Consider the following 27,976-nt stretch of genomic DNA (forward strand, 5'->3'; position numbering starts at 1 on the left):
ATGTATGAGAAAGAAAGCCTTACCTACTGGATTTCTGAAAACAAAAGCGTGAGGGAAATGTATCATTCAATGAAAAGTAATCTCAATAAAAAAAAAAAAAAACCACAAGACCAACCACCCAAAAACCCAAGCATCCCCTCATCAAACCAAGACACCTTCTGCTTGTTAAGAATTCTTCTGCCTAAAGGTACAAACGATGTCATGATGTGCCTGCTCTCACACAGTTCACATGCTTCTCAGCTGAGGAGAGCTGTAACAGTTTAAGAACAAATGTAGAGTCCTAAATTAAAGGCTATGAACTGGTTTAGTGCCTAATTAGTAAAAACTCACAATATTTATTACAAAAATCAACCCGAAAGAAACGACCCCCCCCTGCAACCTGTCTTGATAGAAAACTTCTTAATGTGGTAAGAAAGAAAAGTAACCTTTAGAAGAAATTCCAACCGTTCTGTTTCAAGCCAGTAAGAAGTTTTGTTTCAATAAAAATATTAAAAATCAGTAACAATAAAAATCTTCAACTTAGTACAGAAAACCAGTAGCAAGTCTAGTTAACGGAATGAAAATCATGCTATAGAAATTAAGATAAAGTCTAGTTTCTTACCCTTTGGAAAAGAAAAATTTTATAACAAGGAGCCTTTTTGCTATTGGCCAATTGCCATGGCAGTAAGGGGTGGTTGGGGGTAGAAAACAAGCCTGTGATGTGTGTAGTAAAACAAAATGACCAGCTTGAACTACTGCAGGGACACAGATTTGAGGTCAGGGCAGCTGATAAGTGCTCGTACAGTATTTATTTATGAATCAGTCTCACCTTTTAATGCACCAATTCAAACAAAAGGAAATTGGTATTAAATATGTATTTCATTAATTCAGGTCTGATTATCACGTAAGTTTGTAACTACAGACAAATTTTTCTTCACATATATTACCCACTACCAGAATCTGAGGCTTATCTATATATAAACAATGAAACTTGGAACATATGCATGCATATCATGTGTAATTTGAAGAATTCATATTACAGAATGCTTCAGAGATTTACTACCTAGTGAAGGTTAGTCTGTAATACAGAAAGTCGTAGGAACAGAACTTTTCAGAAAGATAACCGGTTCAGATTGGACTTTACAGAAGCCAAGTAGCAAATTTATACCAGGTTAGTGTTTCAGCAAAAGATCCTTGCAAAGTCAAAACTAACTGTATTAAAAGTTACACAAATCCAAGAATGTGCTTGTAATTTATATATAAAACATAACAACGCAGGATCTGATTTTCAGTGATCTTAATACATTTCAAAGTCCATTGCTGAATCCATGTATTTGTCCCCTAAGCTATGATTAGAACTGACACTCCAGGACTTGCATCCAGTCACTCCCAGGTGCAGCCTGCAGGCTGCTGGAGGGCTCTATGCCGGGATGCGGGTCGCAGCCTCCTCCTCTGCGTCAGCTCTGTTGGCGTTGATTTCTGCCAGCGTTCGGCCAAACCGAGTCCACTCGTCACCACGAGGAACGGCGATTTGCTGTGACACAGAGAGTGTTACTGGAACCTCCTGATAACCAATCTGAGCTCGCTCTGAACGGCAGAGCACTTAAATAATGTCCAGAAGAGCTTCCAGTTCCAGGTAAGCTTACCTTTATTTTAGTGTAAGCGTCAAAAGCTCTAACCAATAAAAGAAGCAGAATTTGAGACTCCCGCAATGAAGTATAAAATTATATTATTGTAAGCCTGTGCTATGTATCTCCACCTGAGAGACTGCCTTCAAAGGGAACACTAATGCTATATCCTCATCCCATCATTCAGTCATTTACTACTGCAGTACACATGCAAGAGAAACTGCTTCCCTGTAAGAAGAAAATCTAGGCTGCTGCACTGCAAAATTTTTTATTCGGTACTTCTCAAGCTAGGATCAGAACTTCCATGTGCCACAGTTACAAAGAAGATAAAATTTCTATGAAAATACCCATTGATTCTTATTTCACCAGCCTTAAAGCTTTTTCTTTTTGACTGGATGACAGCATTCCAAAAGGTTATGCTGGAACACCTTAAATAAAATACTAGGAAATATTAATTCAAAAATACAAATTAAACCTAATTATTATTCCTCTAATGACAGGAGAAAAAAAAATGAAAGGCAAGCTGCTAAATAAAGAAACCCAAGTGTTTTGCAATATACTTTGCACAATACATGACATACATACCTCTCCCACGTCATATATAACAATTTGTCCCTCTGAGTCACCTACAGCAATCTCTCTCCCAGAATGTGTCCATCTTACACGGTTCAGAGCAGGATTGCCCTCCACGGTGATGCTTGCAGTGGGCACCTGTACCAATTTGAAACACATTGCTGAAAATGCATCGGGTTTCCATAAGCTAGGGATTACAGAACACACCTAGGCCATCTGTGCTGCATCAAAAAACGTGTCCAGCACCTCAACCGGCGCATGGTACGCAGATCAAAGAGTCTTGACAATACAAAGACTTCAGGGGCCTTAAGCTATCACCAGTGACATGACCAAAACAACATCTGTCTCTTGGCCAAAGTACAAACATCTGCTATCAAAAGGCAGATCTGCACTCTTCTTGTGGGACAGGAGGCACAGACACAGCTTCAGGCACCCTGGGATCTCAGGAAGATTATGACAGAGGGCAGGGATGAAATCAGCTCTTTTGGCAGGTCGAGCCCTGTCCAAAAGGCTAGAACAGGTAATTCCAATTCAAAGCCACAGGCTGGCATATGGTCCTACGACTTTCTTCTGTGTGTAGTTTTCAGATAGTGAAATCTAAGTACTAAGTACCTGTCAGGTTTCTTCTCTGATTTACCTCCAGCAAATCTTGGAAAAGGTTTCTACTATAATAAAGTTTATAACCCTCACCAGCAAACCAAACATTCTGTTCACTAAGTTAGACACAAATGGTACTTTCACTGCAGTATTACTGTGGCAATAGGAACAGTGGTGGTGTGTGGTAACAGGTTTGGTCACAGTGCTGAGCTGTAGGCTGACAAGGCCTCAGGGTGGTAGGTTGGTCTATAATCACTTTCACAACATGGATCAGTGTTACACCAACAAATGTTTTGCTCTCTTGTTAAAGATAAATCAATTCAATTACTGTTCTTATTCATTAAGAGGAGTAATTTCTAACCCTGTAATCAAACAATGCTATCTACTACACAAAAACTACTGAACTACAGAACATTTAAAAACAATGATAAAACAATTATGGCAACCCTCCCCTCCGAATTAAGAGTACAAACAATTTTCCAGCTGCATTTGACTGTTAACCTGACTTCTCACCTCAGTATCATTGTTGAGATTCCACAGGTCAAGCCTGCCCATCCCATCCACACAGGCAAACAAGGCAGGGTGAGTTGGAGACCACATCACATCATAAACATAATCCGAATTGTCTTCAAAGGAGTAGAGAGGTTTGTTATTCTGAAAAGAAGCAAAGATAACAATGCAATAGCCAAATACCACATTTCAAAACTATAAAACTAACCAGTAAAGCAAAATACAGAACGTCAACAGTATTACCAGCAATAAGTAAAAAGTGATTTGCATTTTGACTTGCTTTAGAAAAACACCACTGCAAAAATCAGCTAAAACCTAATGCTTTTTTTATTGTTAAAGGTATGCTTTCCAAAGCATGCAGCCATTTTGCTGGCTGCTGCTATAAAACAATCAATAGCAAGCCAATTGTAAATTGTAAATTTAATGCTTTAAAAATCTTGTAAATCAAGCCAATGATAATTCAGTGACTATTAGTCTGAGATTTTAACTCTGCTTCTTCTGTTTTGCATTCCTCAGGGCATCAGACTAATAGAGAAATAAGTCATTCCTGCACTGGAAATGACAGGTATCTCAGTTGCGAGCCTCATGAAGTTTAACTGACATTAGTTTTGGTGCTGTCCCTTAGTCCTCCACAAAATTGTAGCAAAACATTTGCCTTATGAATATATGAGGTAACTGACTTTATAATACGATTTGCATTTGATTACATTGTAATCATTGCTGATAACAAAAGGCAAAAGGTTGAAAAGAATGGATCAGAAATACACAAATGATGTACAAGCTGAAAGCGAAGTTTTATGCTGTTAATCTTAGTTCTGCTCCTCAGCTGTCTCCTCTTTGCAGGACTGCAGCTAAGACCCTCAGAACTTCACACCATTTGACTTCAGGTTCGTGAACTTCCTTAAGTAGCTTACATTATAGCACCACCTTGTGTCAAGGGCTATGAAGAAAACCACTGAACTATCTAAGTTACCTTCGTTGTCCAAAGCTTTACTGTCCAGTCAAAAGAAGAGGTGACAAAAAGATGTGAGAAGTCTACAGGTCCAACTGCTGCATGGCAGTTGATACCTGTGATTGGTCCCTGGTGTCCTTCAAACATCTCACTGATTCCAGCTTTGCTGTTTCAGAATATACAACCAAGGTTAATTGATTTGGAAACCAAACATCTGCAGACAGAGATAGCACTGAAATGCAATTTAAATACAGCCACAAGAAGATTTTGCTGCCTTATACAGATGTTATTCCACTGCAAAAGGCTTCACCACAGCAGGATCACAGAAGACCAGGCTTAAAAACAGACCTTCAGTTCAACATGTATTTTCTACTAATTGTAAGTGCCAAAATATATTGTAGGGACAGGAGATTCATTCAGGTATCAGTCCACACATTTAACTACATTGTCCTTCAAGCAATTGCTACAACTTCAATTCATACAAAGAACAAAATCCAGTCTCAGGAATAAGCATGAAACTCCCATTAAATTAAGGGAAGTTGCATATATTTTAAGGGCAGGAGGTTCAGAAATAAACCAGTAAGAATATATCCCTAATAGCCTCCTATCAGGGGTGATGAAAAAGGAGGGAAACAGATGGGAAGGATGTTACACAAAAGTGATACAATTTTGGGTATTTTGGAACCAAAAAAGCTGTGCAGCAAGGTGATGTGTATTTGAGATGAAACCTGGACACTCAATTGTATTTAAGAAAGCAATTGGTAAGATACAGTCAGACAATTTCAAAATAGGTTGAACAGCAGGAGAACAGCTAGCCAATTTAAGATTTGTGTGTGATGTTACTGTACAGTTATCTACAAAACTGATACGAAGTTTGGAATGTTCTGCTACAATTCAAATTAATAAAACCACGGTGACTATGCTGTCTGTCCTCATCAACACAACTCATAATATCAATTCACTATTCCAACCATTTCTTTTTTTCAGTTAAACTCTTACTCTGGAGAAAGTGCACTGGAATTCGGACAGAGCTACTCTGAACTCCTTCAGTGCAAAGAAGAAAGTATGAACTTTAAAAAATTTTGAGTGTAAAGCATGCAGGAACTCATCCTTTCACTGTTTTAATTTCCTTTGAAGAATTAAAGTTTGTATTCACCTGCCATGACGGCATGCAGTGTACACTGAGCCTTCTTCACTGCCAACAACAAAGTTGTTGACATCTCCAACAGGGAAAGACATGCAGGTAACAGCCACAGCCTTGGACTGTTTGTGAACCAGCTCCATGCTATCCTGTAGTGAAAATATCAGCAACTTACTTCATAAAAAAAAAAAATAACACCTACAAAACCTTTTTGATTTCACAAAAGAAGTGTTTTTTTAATTTTACTTGGAAAGATTGGACAGGAATAAGAAAGTTTTCTTACTACATTTGTATCCATCACTAACACAAATACATCAAAACTATACAAAAGAAACAAGAGAAAATATTTTGATTCCACTGGTGGGGAAATACTTTATCAAATATCAAGCTACCTTAATTCTATGTGTTGGGAAAGTGTTGATTAATGTTTATTAGATCAGCTGAATTTTTAATAAAATACTAATCTAGAATAGATACTATATATATATTTATCAAACGTTATCATACCTGTGGTTGGGAAAGCATATCCAGACTCCAAGAGCATATTTTCCCATCAGTTGAGATACTAATCAAATTATGAGCATTCTGGGTCCCAACAACATTTACACAGTACACTGGGTGCTAAAAACCAAAATATTATCAGAAAAGAATTTAGAAGTAATAACCAGTTCTGACATAATTAATGTACAGTAAAATATACAACTTCACCATTTGACAAAGCTCCAAAGATTGATCCCAATCCAAAGTACAGATGAGACTCCCCTATAAAACTGATACTTGTTTTTTTTCTGACACTTTGATTTTTATGAATAACTTGATCCCTAACTATCAAAATATGGACACAAACATTTAAGCATTGCCAGTCAAATGCACTGGACAGAATTCCCTAGACATTACACACATCTCAGCAGGGCACAGTCCTGGAAGATATTTCAGCTCCTACCGTGTGCGCAGCAGCTGAAAGTGGTGTTCTCTGCACTGGGGTTCTCTTATTGCTGCGATTATCCCACAGCACTATCTGGCCCGAGTACGTGCCACCAACCACCAGGTTGGGATGAAATTTTGCAAATGTAGCTGACATCACTGCAGACTGAAAGGAAGAAAAACAGCAAAATACACAAACTGTCATTTGGTGACACTATGTCTAAAGGAAATGAGGCCAAATATCAACAACTTCTTTGCCTAAATTTATTCAGCACATTATTTCACTTCCCAATTACTTAAGGATTCACCCCAACTTTTGTAACCCCTCAACAGACTTTTTGTTTCAATTCATAATTATGAAATGAAGTTTTCCTCTTTTCTTTCACGTGCATACGTCTGTATTCCTCCTAGCACAGTTTATTAGCAAAGGAAGGCCCAGTAACACAGAAGATTTTAATACTGTTTTGCCACATTCTGTAGTCATTACCTCTTAGAGAATGTAGAAATACATTTTGATATAATAGAGTTACTTTTGCAATCTGGGGTTTGACAGTAATGTGACAACGTGAGGTTAAATTTTGATTCAACTGTGTAATTTTCCAAAATGATGGGAAAAATGTGGATATCTTTGGCTTGGCATAATAGAAGAGATTTGCATGTTTTTTATCTTTCAGAAAACTACTAGAAAACCTCCATCTGCCTTTTTCTTCATGCATATGTTTCTAGTTTTCATCTGCATTCCTTTTCTTCAGGCTGTCTTCACTTTATTCAGTAAACAAAGCTGTAGTATACAGTCCCACTCAAGCCCCTTACATAAAAACCTTTGTGGTTCAGCCATTACACAAGAAAGTTTTCCTGGTTTTTTGAATTAAAAAAAAAAGAGTTCTCAAACAAGACTGAATTCTGAATGATATCAGAAATTCTGAAACAGAATAATATTTCTCAGCTTAAGTCTCTAGCTATCAACACCTGTTGGCAAATATATGTGATTAAAACAAATGCCAGCCCAATGAAATTATTATACTGACAAACATAAAGAAGGTACTTGTCCAAATTCATCAGCATAAAATCCCTCCCAAGACAGAATCATACCTGGCAGTGAAAGACATACTCTGGGGTAGTTTTCTTGTACTTCATATTCCATACAAGGGCCACCCCATCGGGCTCGTGAGGCGCATCCTCATTGTTGTTGTAAGAGGCTACAAGTAATTCTGGATACTGCATGGTAAGTGAAAAAGACTCAAAGTAAGCAAGATGACTGGCTAATGGTCCAGATAATACTAGAATTCTTGTTTTCTTTTCCCAAAATAGGGTTAAAAAACCACCTTGCATGATAAAGGCAGGAAAAATTGTCAGTTAAAACTGCAGTTGTTGCTAATTTAGCTCCTAAACCAGCATTAACGTGCACATTAGTCTTGTTCTCTCATCATAACTTTCTTTTAACTCTAAAACACATTACTTTTAAGGGAGCTTGCTTTTTAGTGAAGCTGAGTTACCTCTACAAAGCAGCCCATAAACCAAAACCAACTTTCTTCACAAGACAAATCTTTTGCTACAGCTCTGTCTACTTCATGCAAACCATGGAGCATGTAAGGAACACGCTTAGAAATAAAGCCTGTATCAACTGTGCTTTTATGGGAATCAAATGCACAGAACTACAACAATTTACAAACTCAACTGTTTATTTTAAGCATTATTTTTTACCTGAGATGACCAGTCCAGACAACTGACAACACGATGCTTTGACCAACGTTCATCAAAAAACTGCCTATTTAAGGACAGTTTTGCTCCTGCTTGAATCTCTCTATAAAGACAATTAGGAGATATTAACCTTAGATCACTTTTCCAATTAAAAGTATTGGAAATTCACAGCAAAGTATTTAACATTCACATTACCCTTCTTTGTCCTCTAAGTCTCTTCCACTGTAGTCAAAGAAAATGTTGATTTGTTCAGAAAGGGCTCTTTCAACAATCCTTGTGGAGTGGTCAAAAAAACTTAAAAATTCTTCAGAATGCAAAATCTGTTGCTTTTCCTCCTCTGTGAGTTCATGAGGGGCAGCTGAAAAAAATGTATACAGACATTTTCTAGACTGCATGCTTTCACCAATTCTTTTCAACAAAGAAAAACAGTATTTATAATGATTTTAAATAATTTTTGCATTTTATGTTTTGTTGGCTAACCAGCATTTAACAATTAAATTAATTTTAAATTAATGGAACAAAAAGATTAAAAATGTATTGTTGGCTTTCTTTACAGCACACATTTAGAATGTCTTGAGGTGAGCTGTACCTTCTTCCTCTTCCTCTTTTTTTAATGTTTTTTCTTCCTCAGGTTCAACTAATGGTTTTGGTGCAACCACATCATCTTCCTCCTCCTCATCTAAAGAGAAACATTATGGTGAGACCATCAGTGTTTTTAAAAGGGAACAGTAACATTCTATATGAATCTCAAATAAGCTGATGCAAAATGATATCATGTAGCTTAAAATGCTTGCATTTGTAAAATGCAGTCCCAAGGATAACATTATCACAAACCAAAATATCATATCATTGGAACACTGTCTCCACCTGGGTATCAGCTGCACAGAGCTATGGAGTTGCATAAACTGAAATAAGACACACAGGAGATTGTAAAGAATCCAAAGTGGAAATCTGTCTCACAGGCATTTATGATTCTACACAGAACCATGCGGTGGATGCACGTTCTGTGTAACACACTGACACATTAATGCTGTGGAATAAAGAAAAATCAAATGTCTAAAATAGTCTACAGAGCAGCTGCTTACTTATGATCTGAAAGCATCAGTCTAATGGCTCTGCACATGGCACGAAGATGGCTTACATTAGCTTTCAGGTTGCTATTCTGAGAGGCAAATTTTGCTAAAGATAATAGCAGAGAGATTACATTTTTTCTGTCATTCTAGATGCAAGTCTCATTCTCTGTATCATGTTTGGCAATGAGAACTTTACAGGAAAACCTGTTTTCCCTAATTGCAATGAATAACAAAATCTTAATGTTCAGGAATACTGACAAGGCTTACAGCACTTTCTGCATTTCTACATTTTAGTCTATAAATACTGTAAACCAGAAAATACCTTTAAATTACTTAGAATTGTGGGATATGCTGGCTTTTCTTCACCCACTTTCTACAACAGGCTTCTGAAAAGACTTGTTTTTATTGGTTAAACAGCTATGTCATCTGCTTATAAGGGAATGGCAGCAGGAGACTGCTGCACGCCTCATCACAAGTAATGAGACAGTATTCAACAGGGACTAGGCTTGTTTGTTGCAGCCATCTCCCTGACCCACGTTCAAAGTTATCTAACACAAAAAGTAAAAAAAAAAAAGAACCCAAAATCCACATGCATGCACACAAAAAGAGTAAAAAAGGGGGTGGTCAAGGGATGGGAACCAGCTGCCAAGCCATGGTCCCAGCAGCCAGGCCAGCTGACTAGATAGCAACAACCAGATGGTACTGCAAGGATTGTCTCTCTGCTATGAGGTGGCAATGGGATGGCACAACATTTTTCTGCCTGACTGCCTCCAATCATGTCTTTCCCCAATGGCAAGCCTGTGCAATTACCAGCACTCCAGGAGGTCTACAGACAAGCCTTTACCCTGCAAACAAAATACAGCTTGTAGGCCATACCAGCTGCCAAACCACACACATAGTGATAGGTTTAAAGAGGGCTGAAAATCTTTCTAACTCCATAGTATAGGCAATAAAAATATAACTGTACCTGCAGGAAAGAAAGCTTTAAATGACACTGTATAATGCACACAATAATACAAACTCCAACTTAATCAAAATGATAATGACGTATGCCAATCCTACATTACTTGAAATTGAGCGATTTTTATGTTCTGACAAGTTTACAGAACTAGGATAAATGGCATGAATGATTTCAATATATGCTCATACTTTTGAACCAAATGGTGAAGGTTAAAATCTTTCCTTTCAAGGGCCTCAATCAGCCACAAAGGAAAACAGTAATCACTGTCTTTTCAGCCAGCCCAACCGCATTTGTCAGCCCTTTCTCCGTCAATGCAGCCAGAGCAATCAACCTGCCAAACATTCAGAATGGAAAAACAATCTGAAAATACAGGGTATAATGCACCTGCCAGTGAAAATGGCCATTTCAAGAAAAGCTAGTGATCTCAGTGACCCTGCTGAGGAGGCGGTGGTGCAAAGGGGAAAGTACCCGTAAAAGAATTCTTAGTGATCTCCACTCTCTTGCACATTGACACTTCCTTACAAAGCATGCCAATTACAGCTTTTGTGCTACTTAAAAAAAAATGAAAGCTTTTTTGGGCAAAATAATCACGCAAAGAAACAGAAAGACACTGCTGCTCCTTTCTCGATGGATTCGCATGCACAGCGGACTCGTAACCTGAAAACTGTACAACTTGTGGCCATTTTAAAGAAGGGAATTCTTAATGTCAAATAACTACAGGTGTGAATAATGATTAATTAAAAAATGTAATGTGAGATAACACACATGACTTTGAGAACAACACATACAGGATCACATACTCAAATTACGCCACTTGGCTAAAAATCCCCCTCTTTATTGCCTTGCCAATCAATCTTACAGAATTAAATGATGCCTTCAAATTTAGAAATTTGGTTTTGGGTCACCCTGGATACATTATTCTAGCTTTGAAAGTCCCAAATTAGAAATTTCAGCCCAAGCCCCCATTAGTCATACTACACTGATTCTAAGTACCATTTTCAGTGACAGGAGTCAAATTCTTGTCAAATGTAGATGGTCAACCCCTTAGTGCTATATGACCTTCTAATCTACATATTTTATTCAGAAGATCATATAGTTGATTGCTCCTGCCTTTTAATGTTTGAAACATAAATGGCATATATTATACAGAGCTCTAAATTCCTTCATAGTACTTCCACTGCATATAGCCAGCTGATATTACTGCATTTAAATGCAGGATACAGCACTTATTTTAATATTCTCAAAGTATCAGACTTGAAATTGAACATGTCATCTCATTGATTTATGTGCAACTGCATAAATCTAAAACCTTCCCTCTAAAGAAGAATCACATGCAAACTTTCTTATTAAGGGATCTGGAGGAAAAAAAACCCAAAATTAAAAAAAAAAAATCCCCATATATACAAGTTGACCTCATTATCCAAAACTTAGGATGCTTTCTATTCCAAACCCAGGAAGCTTTCTCACAGTTCACAAAAAAGGTACCATTAAGCTGCTGGACTGAAAAATGAGGTAAGAAATGTTTATTTTGATTACTTTACCTATCTCTCCTGCATCTCAAATTTATTTAATAGCAGGCCAGATGCCAGAATTCATGAGGAATTAGCATAACAATAATACAGCACCCACCAAATGCTGAAACATTGGACATACTATTTCTGAAAAAGTTCCAGTCTAGTACAAGAACCCACAATACCATCATGCACTGCATTTATCTCAAGTCAGCTACCTAAATTTGAAACCTTAAGGGTTTCAACCCCCTAACTGCATCCACCTTATTCATTATTGACTGTATTTACTAGCATTTTGAGCCACTTCGATTGCCAGTGTACCAAATACAATTTCAGATTAAAAAAAAGGCTGCAAAGACTTGGAAAAGTCACAGGGCCAGGAAGACAGGAAATGGGACTCTATGTCACATCAACATGTCGATGAATATTCATTATAACATGCTAAGGGATTAGCTCCATGTTGTTTCTGACAGGCAATCAGGGGATCTAAGGTTACAAACTCAGCAGTAAAGTAGCTGCTATTTTTATGCAATCTTTAATAGCAACAAATGTCTCGCCAGTGAATGCTAAAAAGGGATTTAATGAACCACTGAATTTTTACTTTGAGTTAACATCAAAATTGTGATGTATTTTGGCAAGAGAGAAAGAAAAGCAGTGCTGTAAATTAGGCTGCACCTAGCAATAACACTGTAGAGTGTAGTTCCAGTTGTCTGAGTAATCTGTTGCTGCAGAGTAGGTTAATCAAAGTTAAATCATCTGTGAAATGGGTGGCTTTTGTTAAGCTGAATGACTTCACATCAAGTTCTCCTGTGTATTTCTGTACATTTAACGCATGTACTAGATAATATAGAATTACAGAATATTCTGAGTTGGAAGGGATCCACAGGCATCATACATGAATATACAATGGTCTGTTATTTTTTAAAAAATATGAAAATGCATAAATCCTGCATTCGTTGAAGCAGCATCCAAGAAGAAAATCCTACACACCATATTTTTTTATTACTCTACTTAATATTTTAATTCTGTGTCCTGGAGATGTTAGCAGACCATTATTCCTCAAAGAGTGGAGTTAATGCAATAATACTGTCTGCAGTCAGCTGTGACTGCATACACACAGTATTGTACAGCAGCACTAAGCAGCAAGCACCCAGTCAGTCCTGGAAAGCCTTAATTCTGACAGCTGAGAAAAGTCACATTCCCCAATACATCCATCTTTCTTTGGATTAACTGATTTCTAGGAGAGATCCCAATTTTATTGTTTTATAATAACTAAGAAACAGTTTTCCTAAGGCAGTTTTTCAAATATTTCGAGGTCATAATAAATCAACATATTAGTACTGCAACAAAATAATGGAAGTTGTGAGAACTGTTAGAACACTAAATGCCTTCATCTCCTAAAGGAAGATGCCATAGTTTCAAAACTAATTTAACTATTACAGTAATCAAAAAACAGGCATTCCCAAATGCCAAATTTTATCTGAGGACATGAAGTCTCTCCTATTTAACTCGCTGGGTATGTGCTGCCACAAATATTTCCGTAACAACTAGAAATTATTTTACTCTCAAACTAGTTTACTTCTACTTCCTATCTGTTCCATCAGGCAGACTGGTTGTAGTGTGAATGTTGCCTAATTCAGCTTACAGTGTAACTACATAACCACTGTAGCACACAGAACTGGAACAGAGAGAACTATTTAGTGTGGTGTTTTGCTGTGGCTTTGTTGGTTTTATTTCATGTGCTGTCCTCCCCTACCCAATCAAGTGTTAGCACAAGTGGACCTAAACAAGCAGAATGACTGCAGAGTATATCTAATAAAACTGCTTCTATTTTCCTTATTCAAAAACACAGGTGCTCCATCAGCATTTTAAAATCTCAAAGCGCATTATGAAGGGTCCAGTTCACTTCACTTTTAAAGAAGCTGTGAACACTGAGCTAACCTAGCTGAGATGCTACTGGATAAGGGACCTACTGCAGGTGTAAGTTCAGTTGCAAGCTCCACTTTCAAGTGTACTTCACAAGGTTATTTCTGTTTACAGTATATGCACTCAGGTAAGCACAACTCAGAATGTGAGAAGAAATAAGAATCAATATTTTACAGAATTTAAATCTAATTGCACTCTGTAAATTCATCATATTGCTTTTGTTAATTGTTTGAAATAGTTAAAAATTCTCTTTTACCAAGAAAAATCTCTTACCTAGTGACTCTCCTTTTTCGTAAGCAGCATGATTTATTCTTTTTTTTTTAAACCTACGTTCTATTTCAGGTATCATTGTAAAATGGGAACATAGCTTTGTTATTAATGTATTCAGGTGGTCTTAAGATAAACCTTTAAAAAGATCTTCAACACTAAAATGATGAAAAGACACCTGTGAATTCTGTGAAGCACATGAAATAAATATATTAAAAAAAATTATGATGCCCCTCAAGAAATCAGTATTTGTAAGGTGGAATGGACCAGGAGACAATATACACATTGAGACTGCCTTCTGGTAAATGCAGAAATAGAGATAACCACTGTTCCACTCCACTACAGCAAACCTCAGCTACAGCCTATCTTCTGTGAAACTCAGATCATACAATCCCAAGCAATTTCCACTATCAGCAGGCAGCAGAAGTAGAACTCTTCAAGTGCATAAACTTTGACCTAAGTCTTCAGATTCCATGAACCTGACAGAAGGGAGGAAAAAAGACCTGAGGGATTAGAGAACTGTTGGGGGCATGAGAGATATGAAAGCAGGAAAACCCCAAACACTTACCTGTGCAGGGATACAGATAAAATGAAGAATAGAAAAGCAACACAGTTAGAGAAAAATCTTATCCTCTGACCCACTGGAAGTGAAAGTTTGAAAGATATATGACAGATATATGAAGTTTGAAAGAAATATCCTTGCATAAACATCCAAAAGTTTGCATACCAAAGAGCAGGAAAACATGAAATTATGAATGTAGAAGAACATCCTAAAATTGCCAACATAGACACATATTCAAAGTCAGTCTCAACTGAGATTTTGTTATAGAGCTATACACAAACTAGGTCAAGACTAATACTTTCATTTGCAGATAAATTCAAGTGTTTCAGCATTGAAAAGCAAATCTGCTAGCCAAACATATTTTCTTCAGAAAAGTTTATTTTTTGAAAAGCAAACATGTCATGACTGAAAGAAAGCCTGTGTTCAATTGCTGAAAACAGAAACTACGTAAGTTATAAATAAATTAGTTCCTTCTTTTAAAACTCAAAGTAAAAGCTTCGGGTATAAAAATTTAAATTCTTAAGAAGTAGGGGGGGTAATTACTAAGTTTGTTGTGGGATACTTGAATGCTGTGTAAGTTCATAGGTGGAAGGGATTTTAAAGATGATTTAGTTCCAACCCCCCTCCCATGGGCAGGGGTACCTTCCCAAAGATCAGACTGCTCAAAGCCCTATCCAACCTGGCCTTGAACACATGCAGGGATGGGGCAACCACAGCTTCTCTGAACAGGCAACCTGTTCCAGTGCCTCACCACCCACAAGGAATGTCCTCATGACATCTAAGCTAATCTCTTCCAGTTTAAAGCCATTGTCCTTTGTCCAGTCCTCACATGCCTGTGTACAAGGTCCCTCTCCAGAGCTGGATGCAGCACTCCAGGAGCAGAGAAGAGGGGCAGGGTCACATCGCTTGACCTGTTGGTCATACTGCTGAGGATGCAGTCCAAGATATGTTTAGCTTTCTTTTGGGCCACTTCTTGAGCTTGTCCAGGTCCCTCTGGGTGGCATCCCATCCTTCAGGCATGTTCACTCCCTCACTCAGCTTGGTGTCACCTGCAGGTGTGCTGAGGGTGCACTCCACCCTTCTATCAGTGATGTACATCATAAATAACACAGGTCCCAGTATGGACCCCTGAGGGACAACACTTGTCACTGATGTACATCAGGACTCTGAGCTGTTGACCTCTGGATTCAACCATTCAACCAATTCCTTATCCAGCTAACAGTCCACCCATCAAATCCATCTCTGTCCAATTCAGAGAGAAGGCTGTTGGGGGGTAATTGTGTCAAAGGCCTTAGAGAAATCCAAACAGATGCTGTGTACACTTCCCTTTCCACTGGTGTAATCACCCCATTGTAGAAGGCCACTAGGCTGGCCAGGCAGGAGCTGCCCTCGTTAAAGCCATGTCAATTGTCTCAGGTCCTCCGTATGCCAAGTTATGTGTGGATTCTTAAATGTCACAAATGCAAAATATATCCCATTTGTTCATCAGCTGTCAGCTAATTAAGCAACTTGGTGTGTAATCTGAACACACACTAGGAGTGTGAATGTACCACGTATTTGTAGCAAGAGTGATGTTAAAGGAGATGAAGAATGACAGTAACAGTTAAGCAAAACCTATAAAAATTTAGTAATAGAATTCATATAAATTATCTCACATATCAACCTTCATTTACCTGATTAAGTTTCAAGATCACAAGTGCTAGTTCTAATTCAGCCAGTCATCATTATTACATTAAAAGAAACAAAAAATAACTTAATAGTAATAAATGAACTATTCACCTTCCTTGGGCTGAGTCATAACAGGTGTTTGTGTCTCCTTTGTGTAGGTAACAATTTCTCGAGGAGGAAAGTCAACTTGGGTAATTTTGGCCATTCCAAGTTTAACAGGTCCACGTCTAAATAAAATTATTTTAAAAATCAGGAAAAAAAACATTTAATTTTATTATTTCACATTCTCTATAGAATAATACCCAAGTCATTATGCCACAGCACTGCTTAGTCAAACTTAAATCCAGGGGAACTTTGAACAAGTCACATGATTATGACTACTATTTTATCATTATTATTTTAAATCAAATTATAATAATTATATATATATATACACACATGCACATATTATATATAATAAAATATTTATACATCTGTGACAAAAAGGAAGATGTGCACATATAAATATCTGGACATTAGGATATAATTTTACATTTTTGCTCTTTGTGCTTGACCAGAATGCTGCCACATATGACACATCTGTACTGTCAGGGGTACAGATCTACCCACAAAAGCCATGCTTGTACAGCAACCGTTCTAGGATTACAAAGCTTGAAAACTAACTTAGTTATACTGAAGGAAAAAGCATTCCCTAGTCTTTTAACTTTGCTGGCCTTTTTTTGTCCACCTCTAAGATACTATTTAGAATGCAGAACTGCTAGACTGACCTGGAACTCACACTGACAAATAATTTATCCATAATACACTGTTTCACAGCCCAGTTCTGAAAATCTCTGAGCTTACTGACTTTAATGTAGGTAGCTATAGTTAGCATCATACAACACATAATATATTCCAAAACCTGCACAACATTAATTAAGTCATTGTAGCCTTCTGTAAAACCTAATTGCAGTATGTAATAGTACTGTAATAATACTGCAATGATCCAACAATTTACCTATATCAGATTTAGTTTCTTATTATCCCCTCCTCTCCCAAGATAAAAGAAGAGTAACTCCTTTTGAAAGGTTTTGGTGGGCAGAATCATAATTCTTAGCACACAGTACAGGTTTTAGTTAGTGCTTATAATGAGCTACAGCTTTTATAAACATATTTGTAAGAAAAGATGGCAGTTGCTCTGTTTTTAAATACAGTCATGCTAACCTTTTAATTTTAAATAAATGACTTTCTTAAAGTTTACATTTTGTCAAAGAAAGATTCAAAGAAAACAACTTATTTGTGTTTATTAGAAATAAGCATCTAATTTATATTAAATGATATAAAAATTTCCCATTGAAAGCAAACCTTGCTAAGTCCAGGGACAGCGAATTTCTATGACTTACAAAACAACAATAACTTCACAACAACTACAAGTCTTAAAGGAAAAAATGCTCATACTTATTAACCATAAGCACAAGAAAGAGGGAAAATAAGAAATCTATGCAATACCCCAGATCGGAATCAGAGTGGAGCTGAAGAACTGATGGATCAGTATCCCAATGCAGCGTCCTGGTACCCCAGGTTGAGCAATCATGCAGCATTAGCAAAAAAGGCCAGAGATTAGTGAAGCAAATATACACTATGAAATTCTAGAGTTACAGCAAGCTTACAGTTATTTCATTGTTCACAAGAAACAAGGCAATGTAACATCAGTTAAGGGAAATTCAGCAAACATTCAGTGCAATAACACATGCAGTAAATATAAAAGTTAAGAAGCAAACAGAATTCAGAGCTATTAGCAAAGAATTAAATTATTTAAAAGGTTGAAAATTAAAGGTCTGCAAACAAATGTTGCCTTAATGAAAGGCAAATAAATGTATTTCAAATACTGATAAGCACCACTAAACAATTGAAATCCCTTTCAAAATATGTTCAGATTTGTTCAAGTTATATGAAGACAGATTTGTTAACATAACATAAACTTGCCCGAGCAGTAAATATGTGGAGGAAACTGTCATATTGGTAAAGGAAATGAGTCAACACCTAAGCCTTTTGGTAGTGGGGCAAAAAGCACTTCCACTGGGAGCTAGAGTTTCCAAGATGTGACATTGCAGTAATTATGGGTTAAGCACTGCCTTGGGCTTGTAAGTGTCATCTGAGTTAGAGCCAACTCCATCTAAGACACTTAAAATCTCTTATAAATTGTGGGGTTTATATTAATAACATGTTTCAAAGTCATGTGGAATAACAAACAGAATGGATCCATTTCAAGTTGTACTGGAAGATATGGAAGGGGGAAATCAATATTCCCTCTACCTTCATTTTTAGCCTTCATCCCTTCTTCAGAAATTTTTATGTAGTCTACTGGCTATTAGGCTTAGGCAGAATTTTAGAAACACACTTGTAATAGATTAACCTGCATATTATTTTTCTGACATTCTCATGTGTTATCTGCATTTTTAAAAATAATATTTCTGAATAAAAAAATTAAGGATATGCAATATTTTAATATGACAAGTCAATAAAAGACAATTTTACATTTTCATCCCATACATGGTAACTTTTCTATTAACTAGACGCAGAATTCCCAAAGTTAAAGTTGATCTGAAAAGTATACACACAATGCCATAAAAGCTCATAAATATAGGTGTGCCATGCACTACCTTGTCCAGTGCAAAGTATGCATTAGGACTATTAATCATAATTTAATTAGGAATTGCAAATCCACTGTCTTCATATACAGCCAATCAACTGTATCCACAGCAATAGCTTAAGACACAAATCTCAAAAATCTTTTCATATCTTTTGTGCATTAGAGAACACATCATTTCAGCCTAAAGTTAATTATTTTGAGCAGACTTATTTGTTAGATCTCTGCTATCTTTCTTGACCAAAACGATTTAAGGTTAAGAGTTTAATTTGGTCCCTGAGACTTGAAGCTGGGTATTGCTTATTTGTTGTTCAATCATAAGCAAAACTAAACCACCACCCCAACCATCATGTTGCAAAGAATACCTTAGCTTCAGATATGTATGTTGCATCACCACAATACCTGTCAAATATTTTCTCAACTTTTTCAATTGTGTTTGAGAGGAATTTGGGGAAAAGGCTATAAAAGCATAAAGCTCTCCAACTTCTGCACCTGTTTAAGATCTAGCCCTTAATGAGGTAGCTTTCCTGCTTTCAAAGTGTTATTTTCACTTTCAAAAGTTGCTTCAGTGAGACCAGGAACAATTTGTCTTTTAAAACAGTTGAAGCTAACAAGTAGTACAGGAGATACAGTTAAATATTTCTCAGAGATATTATCTTAAAATAAAGGTAATAGTCTAAGATAAAATTCACCTAATATGTATGCACCAAAACCATGCAAAATACTGTTTCTTTTGTTTTCCAGTTTGTTTTGCCTTCAGTTAAATGAATTTACCTACACGCTTCAGTGAACAAATTTCCCGTTCTTCCAAAAGTCCAGATTTCTCTGCATTCAGGCACTTTCCTAACACTTCCTATTTCTCTAAAAATACTTTCTGTTTTTAAACTAATTCTATAAAGCATCCACCAGCCTAAAAGTAAACTGGCTGCATTCTTTTCTATTGTAGGACTTACACTCTTGACTGAGGAAAAAAAATAGAAAGAACCAGGATCAAACTAAGAAACAAAACTCTTTACTAATGAAAATAAAGCCAGACAGATGGAAGTAACAGCAGGAGCACAGTCTGAACACTGCTCTACTACTTAATAAGAGAGTTAAGAGTTACTGACAAAATTCAGCACCACAGAGGAGGCTTTATAATACATCTCATATTGGTAGGAATCACCTATGAAATGCCACGTGTAACAAGGGATATCATACAGTCCAACTTTCATGTTCAAAATGTATGAACTTGTACTAATAAACCAGGATATAGACACCCATTCAGTGGGGGAAGAGAGGAATCCACTGGTGGGAGAACAAGCAAGGGAACTCCAAGAGGAACTCCATAATGCCTTCAATTTAGCTGTATATTCATACCTCCATGCCTTAAAGATGACAATCCTGAGACAGATTTAGTTTTAAAGTTTGAAAATGCATAAAGCTTTTGAGACTCATGATATGGGTTTTCTCAAGGCCCCATAAGAAAATGCATGCATATAACATGGCACTACAATGTCTGAGAACACACAGAGTGCAGTGCACTGAGGAGGTGGAAATAAATTTAGTACACAACGTGGCATTGCATTACAGGCATGTGGCCAATACATACTGCTTCATACTGAATTTAAATTAGGTGTGAATGGAAAGAACATATTTTCTTTTAAAAAGTCATCATCATCATCAAATACTTCTTTTTTTCCTTCTAGTGAACATAAGTACATATGTAAATATATATTTTAAATGGACACTTAATAAGCAATAAACAACAGTTGGAAATAATTAAAATTTGCTTGCTACTCAATTAAGGAACAATTATATTGGTTAATTAACATGACAGGCAAACAAGATTACACCTGAGCACTGTTAAAAAAAAGTCTTGGTTCACATCGGTTTTAGCTTAATGATTTCTACTTACAAATAGGCACCACAACCTTTGTTCAGGTCATTAGTATCTTGAATATTTTCAGATAAAGATGCATATAGTTACGCATGCATAATCCACATGCATACAGGATGTTACTGCAGTCTTTTAAAAAGATGTTCCAAAGTGGTCTAACCTTTGACTCCTTTTCCAAAACAACTACTCATACAACAACAGTAACTGATAACTGCTGCAGTTACTGTGCTTTAACTAAACTCCATCCACAATGTATGCTCACTAAATTTAAAGTACACAAACTTCACCTGCTGAGAGTGTCCCACCAATATTACCAGGCAGCTACTGCTCCTATTTGCAGACTATGCATGGGAAAGAGTAGAAATACCCTTTGGAAGTAGTGTTTCCCTGCCTTATTACCCATATATCACAGCTTGAAATATTTATCTGGGTCTTGTTTAGAGCAGCATGTCTCAAACCATCACACTCAAAGAAGAGGTCAAACAGATGTGACAAGCACTGGCACTGAAAAAAAAGGCCAAAACAACTGTGGCTGTACTAAGATGGAGTTATGTTTTGCCAAAATAAGAGAAGACAAGTGCTGTAATTGTCTACACAGATGAAGTAAAATAATGAGAAATATGGTTCCAAGTAAGGAAAAAATAAAATCAGAAGTAATGCGAAGTTTGTAGACAGTATCTTTTATCAGATCAATGAGGTATGGGAAAAAACAAATAGCCTATCATCTGCACCCATCCTCCTTTAGAAAAAGGGAAGAATGTAGAAGTTAGACTTTTTGAGTTTGTTATTGTTCCAGACATTAATTTTACTTCCAACTTGCAACTTCAAATCAGGAGGTATAGCTGCATTTCAAATTTCAAAGTAAAGCATTTCTCCAAAACAGTCACTTTTGACAGATTCAACACTGTAACCTCACATTACTATAATCAAGTAATTAACCTTGATCTCTTCTAAAGCTTAATTATTCAGAACGCAAGTACTGAGCGAAGGAACATGACAAGTGACATACCTAGATCCAACAGCACCATCCCCGGAGTCCTGGCTCCCAGCCTCGCTTGGCGTACTCACGGATTTGGAAGACGGAGAGGTAGGAGGAGGGACTAAATAGTGAAACAGACAGGTATCCGCTGTTACTACTCGCAGAGGTTGCACAGCTTAGGATGTTTTCAAATTAATTAAAAATGAAGTATTTAAAAAAAAAAAAAAGTGATGGCAAACAAAAAAAAGACATGGATGAAAATGAACAGTAGAAAGAGAGGGGAAAAGACAATGTTAACAATTCATGCTGGACTTTCATGCAATTGTTTGGCATTTATGCAGCTGGAGTATACAAGAAGACATGGAGAGGAAGACATTTAAGAGCAAATGAATTGAAAAGGTATTTTTAAACTGAACTTCTGACAAATGATGATACTGATTTTCAAAGGGTAATTTCCACTGACTCATGTTCCTTAAACATAGAAAAGATAGTTGCTAACACAGCTCTGACATTAGTCTTTCTTAGAGATTAGACAATGAATGTGTTTAACTGGCAATGTCATTTCAAAATATATAATTGCCAAACTGTGGGCCAAAAAAAGTGGCTGTGTCGTACAGCACGCCGTTATTTTTGTCCTAGTTTGAATCAAATCAACATAAATCTTGTGTATTACAAAGTTTCTAGTATTAAGTCTTGAGAATTACTTATTTTTTTCTGATTGACAGTTAACAGTTGAGTACCACTGTATTTAAACTTCTTAAGTGTCAGTTCATTTTCTGCTTGTAGATGAAGACTGCATTTACCATTTCAAAAGCAGCATGCTTTCTGGAAGTGATACACAGTGAATGACAACATGCAATCTGATACAAATATAAAGCTACTTTGGTACTTCTTTCAACTTTTCTTTTTCAAAATGGTCATTTTGAAATGAAACTTATGGGTTTAAACACAAGAATCAAGGGGTGTTTTGAAGGTCCTTATAGGCTTCGTTTTTAAGCAATATGTAAAGCATTCACTAGTTAGCAACCCTTAAAAAAAACCCTTTAATCAACTGAACATAAATTACTTATAAAAACTACTGTCTACTCTATCAGTGGTTAAGCATGGGAGAACTCTTAGGTCTTAGGTCTGCAAGATTTCTACAGAACTTCTTGAAATCACAAGTATATTGTGAATTTTAAAGTGTTTTTCCACCCCATCTCAAAACAGACACATGATTCTGACTGACAAAAATTCTCCCTTAATTTTACCGAAGTATCAGTGAATTCTTCAATGTATTAAAATTTCTTTCCTTCTAGAAGAGAGACCTTTTTTTAATAGGTCTTGAGTTGTTTCATAAATCCATACATACACACATTTAGACCTTACATAACTGGGGGCATGTAAGAATATATCAATTCTTCAACTCATCCTCGCCACGTACAGGTTAATCTAGAGCAGGGGAGCTGCCCGCAGGCCTTTGCTTCGCCATCTGCGTCCATCTTCGGGATACGGGGACATCGCGGTCCCAGCGCTGGAGCTGCAGCGCTCTCTTGTGGGGAAAGCGATTCTCGGCAAAACCTTCCCAAAATTCAGGTGAGTCCCACGGAAAGACCAGATGGAATTTCACCGACCCCAGAGGATTAAACTATAAAATCGTGTTGAAAATAATCCTGGTTCACTAACTTAAGGTTTCTTATGTATTAAGTATGGTAGACATCAAAAACACACTAACACTGATACGGTCCCCCGTAAGAGAGCTCTGTCTCTCTAGCAGTTAACAGCACAGGAACTGCCTTAGGAATTAGCACAATTTTCTAGGAAAGAATCTAATGTCAAACACCCCCGTCTCCACTGACAGTGCAAGCACAAGCTACCTCAGCTGAACACCAAGCAGCTCGGCCACGAGTTAGCATCAGGTCAGGCATACAATCACTGCCTTTGCCAGCATCCAGTCAGCAGAAAAGGAGCTTGTGCCTCTTGTGCCTTAGGAATGCTAACTGCAGGCAGCAAGGACATTTTAACTTGATTAAGGATCCATATCAGACCTGGTCATCTCGAAAGGACACAGAATCAACTCCCTGCATGCACTGGAGGGTGTCATTAAGTAGCAGCTCAGTGAAGTCAAACACAACGTGCAGGGGTGTGCCCCGCTCTTTCATGTCAGCAGTTTTTCAGGAACACCTACTCTGAGCATACACATTAACTTGCTTTGACGACTGGCTGTTCTGTGGCTTTCAGATTCTCTGCCAGATGTGAAAAAAAGCAACAACCACATACATTCATACAAAAATTCCAACTGCCTTAGCACAATATCATGTAAGGGAAGTGTTCAACTATGAGTCTAGCAAGGAAAAACTGTAGCAGGTCAGAACTGATAATTTAAATAGCAGCACACTGGTGCTAACACAGCCAAATGGAGTCTCTTTACTATTAAAACAATTTGAATTACCAAAAATGACTGCTGGGGCTGTTGGAATGTGAGCAGCTATAATGGTGTTCACTTTTGAACGCTTGAGAATTACACAAAAGCAATTATGAAAATATAATCACAAATACATCTGTAAGAAATTATCACTTTCTTATTTACAAACCCAGTTGAATAGAGTCCCACTAAGAAGGCAAACTGATAAGCTTTAAACCCCTCTGACTTCAGAGTTGGAGACAAAAAGCAGAGTTGCATTATCATGTTTCTTGCTTTCCTCTCCCAAAGGGATGTGCCTAAGTAAGGGCAAAAAGCAAGAGCCAATATGCTAACACATCCAAGAGCTGCAGAGATACCAATCACCCTTGGAAGCTAATTTTTATACTTAGTGTTGCTACTGCTCCATCAAAGTCAGGTATTTGAGATAAGAAAAAACAGAGTGCAAAAGATGCATAAAAGACACAAGCCAACTCCATACAAAAATATCAGCATTAAAGTTTGGCATTTTGGAAAAGAGTAGGAAAAAGAAGCAGAGGAGAATAATGAGCATGAAAAGGAGGGGGGGAACTAAAATGCATACGTGATACTTACATATTTTTACAACTAATATACTTCAAATAGTCCACTAAGTGTAAATAGTGTTATTTTATTAAATAATGTTATATAATGTGTACTGAAGTACATAATTTGACATTTATAGCAGATCATGGAGGGCAAAAGAGTATAAAACCCAGACACGTATAATGCCCAAAAAAGTGGCCAGAGAATTATTATGTTAGTTATATAAATACTTCAATCCTAACAAAAACAAGAAACCACCACCACAAAAAAACAAAACAAAAAACAAAAAGAAAACAAACCAACACAAAGCCCCAAAAAACACTTCATAAAAAAAAAGAAGACTAAACAAAAAACTCCCAATTTATTTCAAACAAATAGTAACATTCCTACCAACAGGAGACTCAGGGGTCAACCCCATGCTCTGAAGTAACGCTTCAGCTTCTCTTCTCTTCTTTTCAAGATCAGATTCTTCTTGTACTGGAAGAACTTCTTTCTTCTGGTCAGTCTAAAAATTATTTAATAATTAACTCATAGCCTTTAACCTTTCATTTATTTTGATACCCCCACAGGGCTTTTTGTAATACTGAAACCTATAATCAAGTAGATTAGATATCCAATTTCAATAATTCTGATGGTTCTTTTTTGCAGATAAAGTAAACAGACAGGAATAACAATGTTCCAAAGCTTTGGTACCATCTTTAAAAGACATAAACATGCAAAATGTGTCTGTGAATTTAGCAGAATTAGTAACACTTCATAAGATTTAGAGTACCTTTTTATTACACTAATCCTAAGCACTGTAAAATGCAGAGTGAAAAAAACATCCTGTACCTGGGTATAAAAGTATTTTAGAGACAGTCATATGGTTCCTATTTTTAAATGACAATAATTGTGTCAAAGCAAAGTAGTTTTCTTTAAGTAGTTTTATCTGCTGGATATATATAAAAAAAGTACACCTCCACCCTCTTTCATTTAGAAACAGTGCAAGCCCTACTGCAAAAGGTGCTGTATCATTCTACACTTAGCTGCTTTTTAAAAAAGCAATTCTGGCCATATACTGCTACAAGATCATTAGGACATAATTTGAGCTATTTATTTTTCCTTTTTGTCTGAATCATGTAGTTGGCAGCTACCCAGTCTTCAGTCATATGCTGATTTAGAACACCAACTAGATCATAACAAAAACACAGAGAAGTAATGAAAGAGTACCCTAAAACATACCAGCAAAAGTTTCTTTTATGAGATACAATTTGCATTCAGGAGAAACAGTAATCTATCACTGATTGTCACATTCTTAAGCAGCAAGAAAACTAGAAGACTGTTAACAACTCAAGTGTAACACACAAGTACCACATACATTCTGACTGTTGCTCTGATTTTAAAATTCAGCCTATAGAAAGGTAAAAGAGTAGAAAAACATAGCACATTGTTTGTACAATGATAATATTGACAGTCATAATTCCTACAGACACCCTCAGACCGTACTTCAGAAAGGAGTTCTTTAAACAACACCAATCACAACTCATTAAGCACAGCTTTCTTTCATGCACTATATCAGAGTGATTTGATTAGTGATGTCACATGCACGCAGTTCTAGAAATCTGAACTTTATGCTTGTGTAAGATACTAATTTTAATTTTTCTTTTAAATCCAGCTTATCATATGGACAGCTGAAAAGACAACAGCAGGTGTTTATATGATAAGAAAAATGAAAGTGTTACATTTACATTAGCACCAACCATTAAATAGGCACTCCCTGAACAGGACACAGGAAATGATTATGTGAACCTACTCCTAAATTTTAGGCAAGTTACATGTGCAAGTCAATTTTCAAAGTGAGAATTATTTCTTACTTCTTTCTTCTTTCTTTCTTCCTCCTTTCTCTTCTTCTCCTCTCGGATTTGAGCTAATCTTTGCTTCTTGCGCTCCAACTCTGCCTTCAGCTCACTTTTGTCAGACATGGCTGAAATACTAATCAACAGAAATCATGTCACTGTTTGGCTTTTGTTTGGTTTGGTTGTTTTTGTTTGTTTTTTTTAAGACAGCAGCTTTTCTTTCCAGAAGCTATCTGCAAAGAAATTACACTAGCTTACCAAAAACACATTCTCAATACTAGAGTGATTGATTTAAAACAAACAAACAGAACCATGGTATGATGACAGCATCCCTTTCTAAGGCAGGTCTGCTCTAAGGGAACTACTTTGAAAGAAACCTTAGGCACTGAAGATGGATATGATCTTGCCATAGGATCTTTGCAGCTCTAAAACCACCTGCAAGACTGAAAAAACAGCAAGAAAAGCAGCAAGACAATATTTCTCTTTCATTTTCCACTTCAACAGCTAAATATTGGCATGCTATAACTTAACAATATGTAAACTATATATCCTTCTACAGCCCATTATATGATTCAAAGTAAAGACTTATTAAAATATTTAGTAGGATTATTATAAATTATAAGGCAATGTAAGTACAAGTGTGGTGGTCAAGGAAAACTGTAAAACGCATTGTAATTTTTTTTCTCAAAACTGTTACACAGCTAATAAATTGGTAGATCATTTAAAGACAGAAATGCTACAAAAAGTTTTGCTATATAACTAACTCAAATACAAACAAGAAGATCAACAACACAAGGAGGAAACCCTGTAAGTTTAGAACTTCACAAAGATTTAGAAAACAGGAGAGAAAAACTCTGTGAAAGGGCTAGGTGAAGAAGAACTTAATTTTACTGTTTTTAAGTCAGCAGAGAGAATGCACAAGTGGTCCTACAACAAATGAGGCAACTACAAAAGCGTGAATAAAGTAAGCTTGACAATAAGATACAAGATTAAGCCTTCGTAATACAACTATTTGCTAATTCAAAATAAAGAATACTGGCAAGTGTTTGCATAGCACAGCTAAGCACAGAAAGGGATACAAAATGCTGCAAGTCTCACATGTCTAACCCTACATCTTTCTAATGCATATACCAGATTAAACGTATGTATTCCTTTATGTCGTCTGTTAGCACTAAAGCGCTAATAAATAAATAAACTACAGCCAGCATTTTAAAAATAGCATTCCCGTGTCCCTCTAAAACAGCACTGTGCAAAGCGCGTTGTCACACCATGGACTACTGCCCGTGCAGGGCCGGCGCGGGGAGGCGAAGCAGCACAAACCGAGCGAACCCGAGGGGAGGGGAGGGGAGCCCAGCCCACCCCGCCTGGACGTAGGACCGCAGTACCGCCAGAACCAAAATCCCCACGTAAATCCCACAGGGACCGTCCCGGGAAGAGCTCCCGGCAGCCCGGACAGGGGCGCCCCGCGGCCCGAGAGAAGGCAGCACTCCCAGCCTCCGCCACCCAGTGAGCCCCCGTCCCCGACCCCACCCTGCTGCCGCAGCCCTCGCTGCACAGGACGAGGCCGCGGGAAGGAGCGCTCCCACCGGCGGCAGCAGCGCTGGGCGCGGCCCAGACCCCTGCGCACCTGTCCGCGGCTCCTGCCCGCCGCTCCCGTCCTGCGCCCGCCGCCCTCGGCCCCGCGCCCCTTCCGCCGCCGCACAAAGGCGCCGGCAG

The 27,976-nt window shown here is 37.3% G+C and overlaps 1 protein-coding gene across 2 annotated transcripts; it reads right to left on the minus strand.

Moving 5' to 3' along the window:
• Positions 1-556: 556 nt before the first annotated feature.
• Positions 557-27,976, minus strand: DYNC1I2 (dynein cytoplasmic 1 intermediate chain 2). 2 transcript variants are annotated; one of them, XM_062498214.1, is made up of 17 exons: positions 27,888-27,976; positions 26,279-26,396; positions 24,816-24,930; positions 21,491-21,581; positions 17,462-17,521; positions 16,085-16,200; positions 8,595-8,684; positions 8,201-8,363; positions 8,009-8,108; positions 7,397-7,522; positions 6,324-6,470; positions 5,888-6,001; positions 5,396-5,529; positions 4,261-4,405; positions 3,291-3,431; positions 2,193-2,318; positions 557-1,513 (listed from the first exon to the last, which is right to left on the minus strand). In XM_062498214.1, exons 2-17 carry the CDS (start codon positions 26,384-26,386, stop codon positions 1,400-1,402), a joined length of 1,890 nt encoding a protein of 629 aa, XP_062354198.1. In that variant the 5' UTR covers positions 26,387-26,396; positions 27,888-27,976; the 3' UTR covers positions 557-1,399. The 2 variants fall into 2 exon arrangements, with proteins under 2 accessions (XP_062354198.1, XP_062354200.1); XM_062498216.1 differs by lacking the exon at positions 17,462-17,521.

Source organism: Cinclus cinclus, chromosome 9, assembly GCF_963662255.1.
Source record: "Cinclus cinclus chromosome 9, bCinCin1.1, whole genome shotgun sequence".
Taxonomy (NCBI): domain Eukaryota; kingdom Metazoa; phylum Chordata; class Aves; order Passeriformes; family Cinclidae; genus Cinclus; species Cinclus cinclus.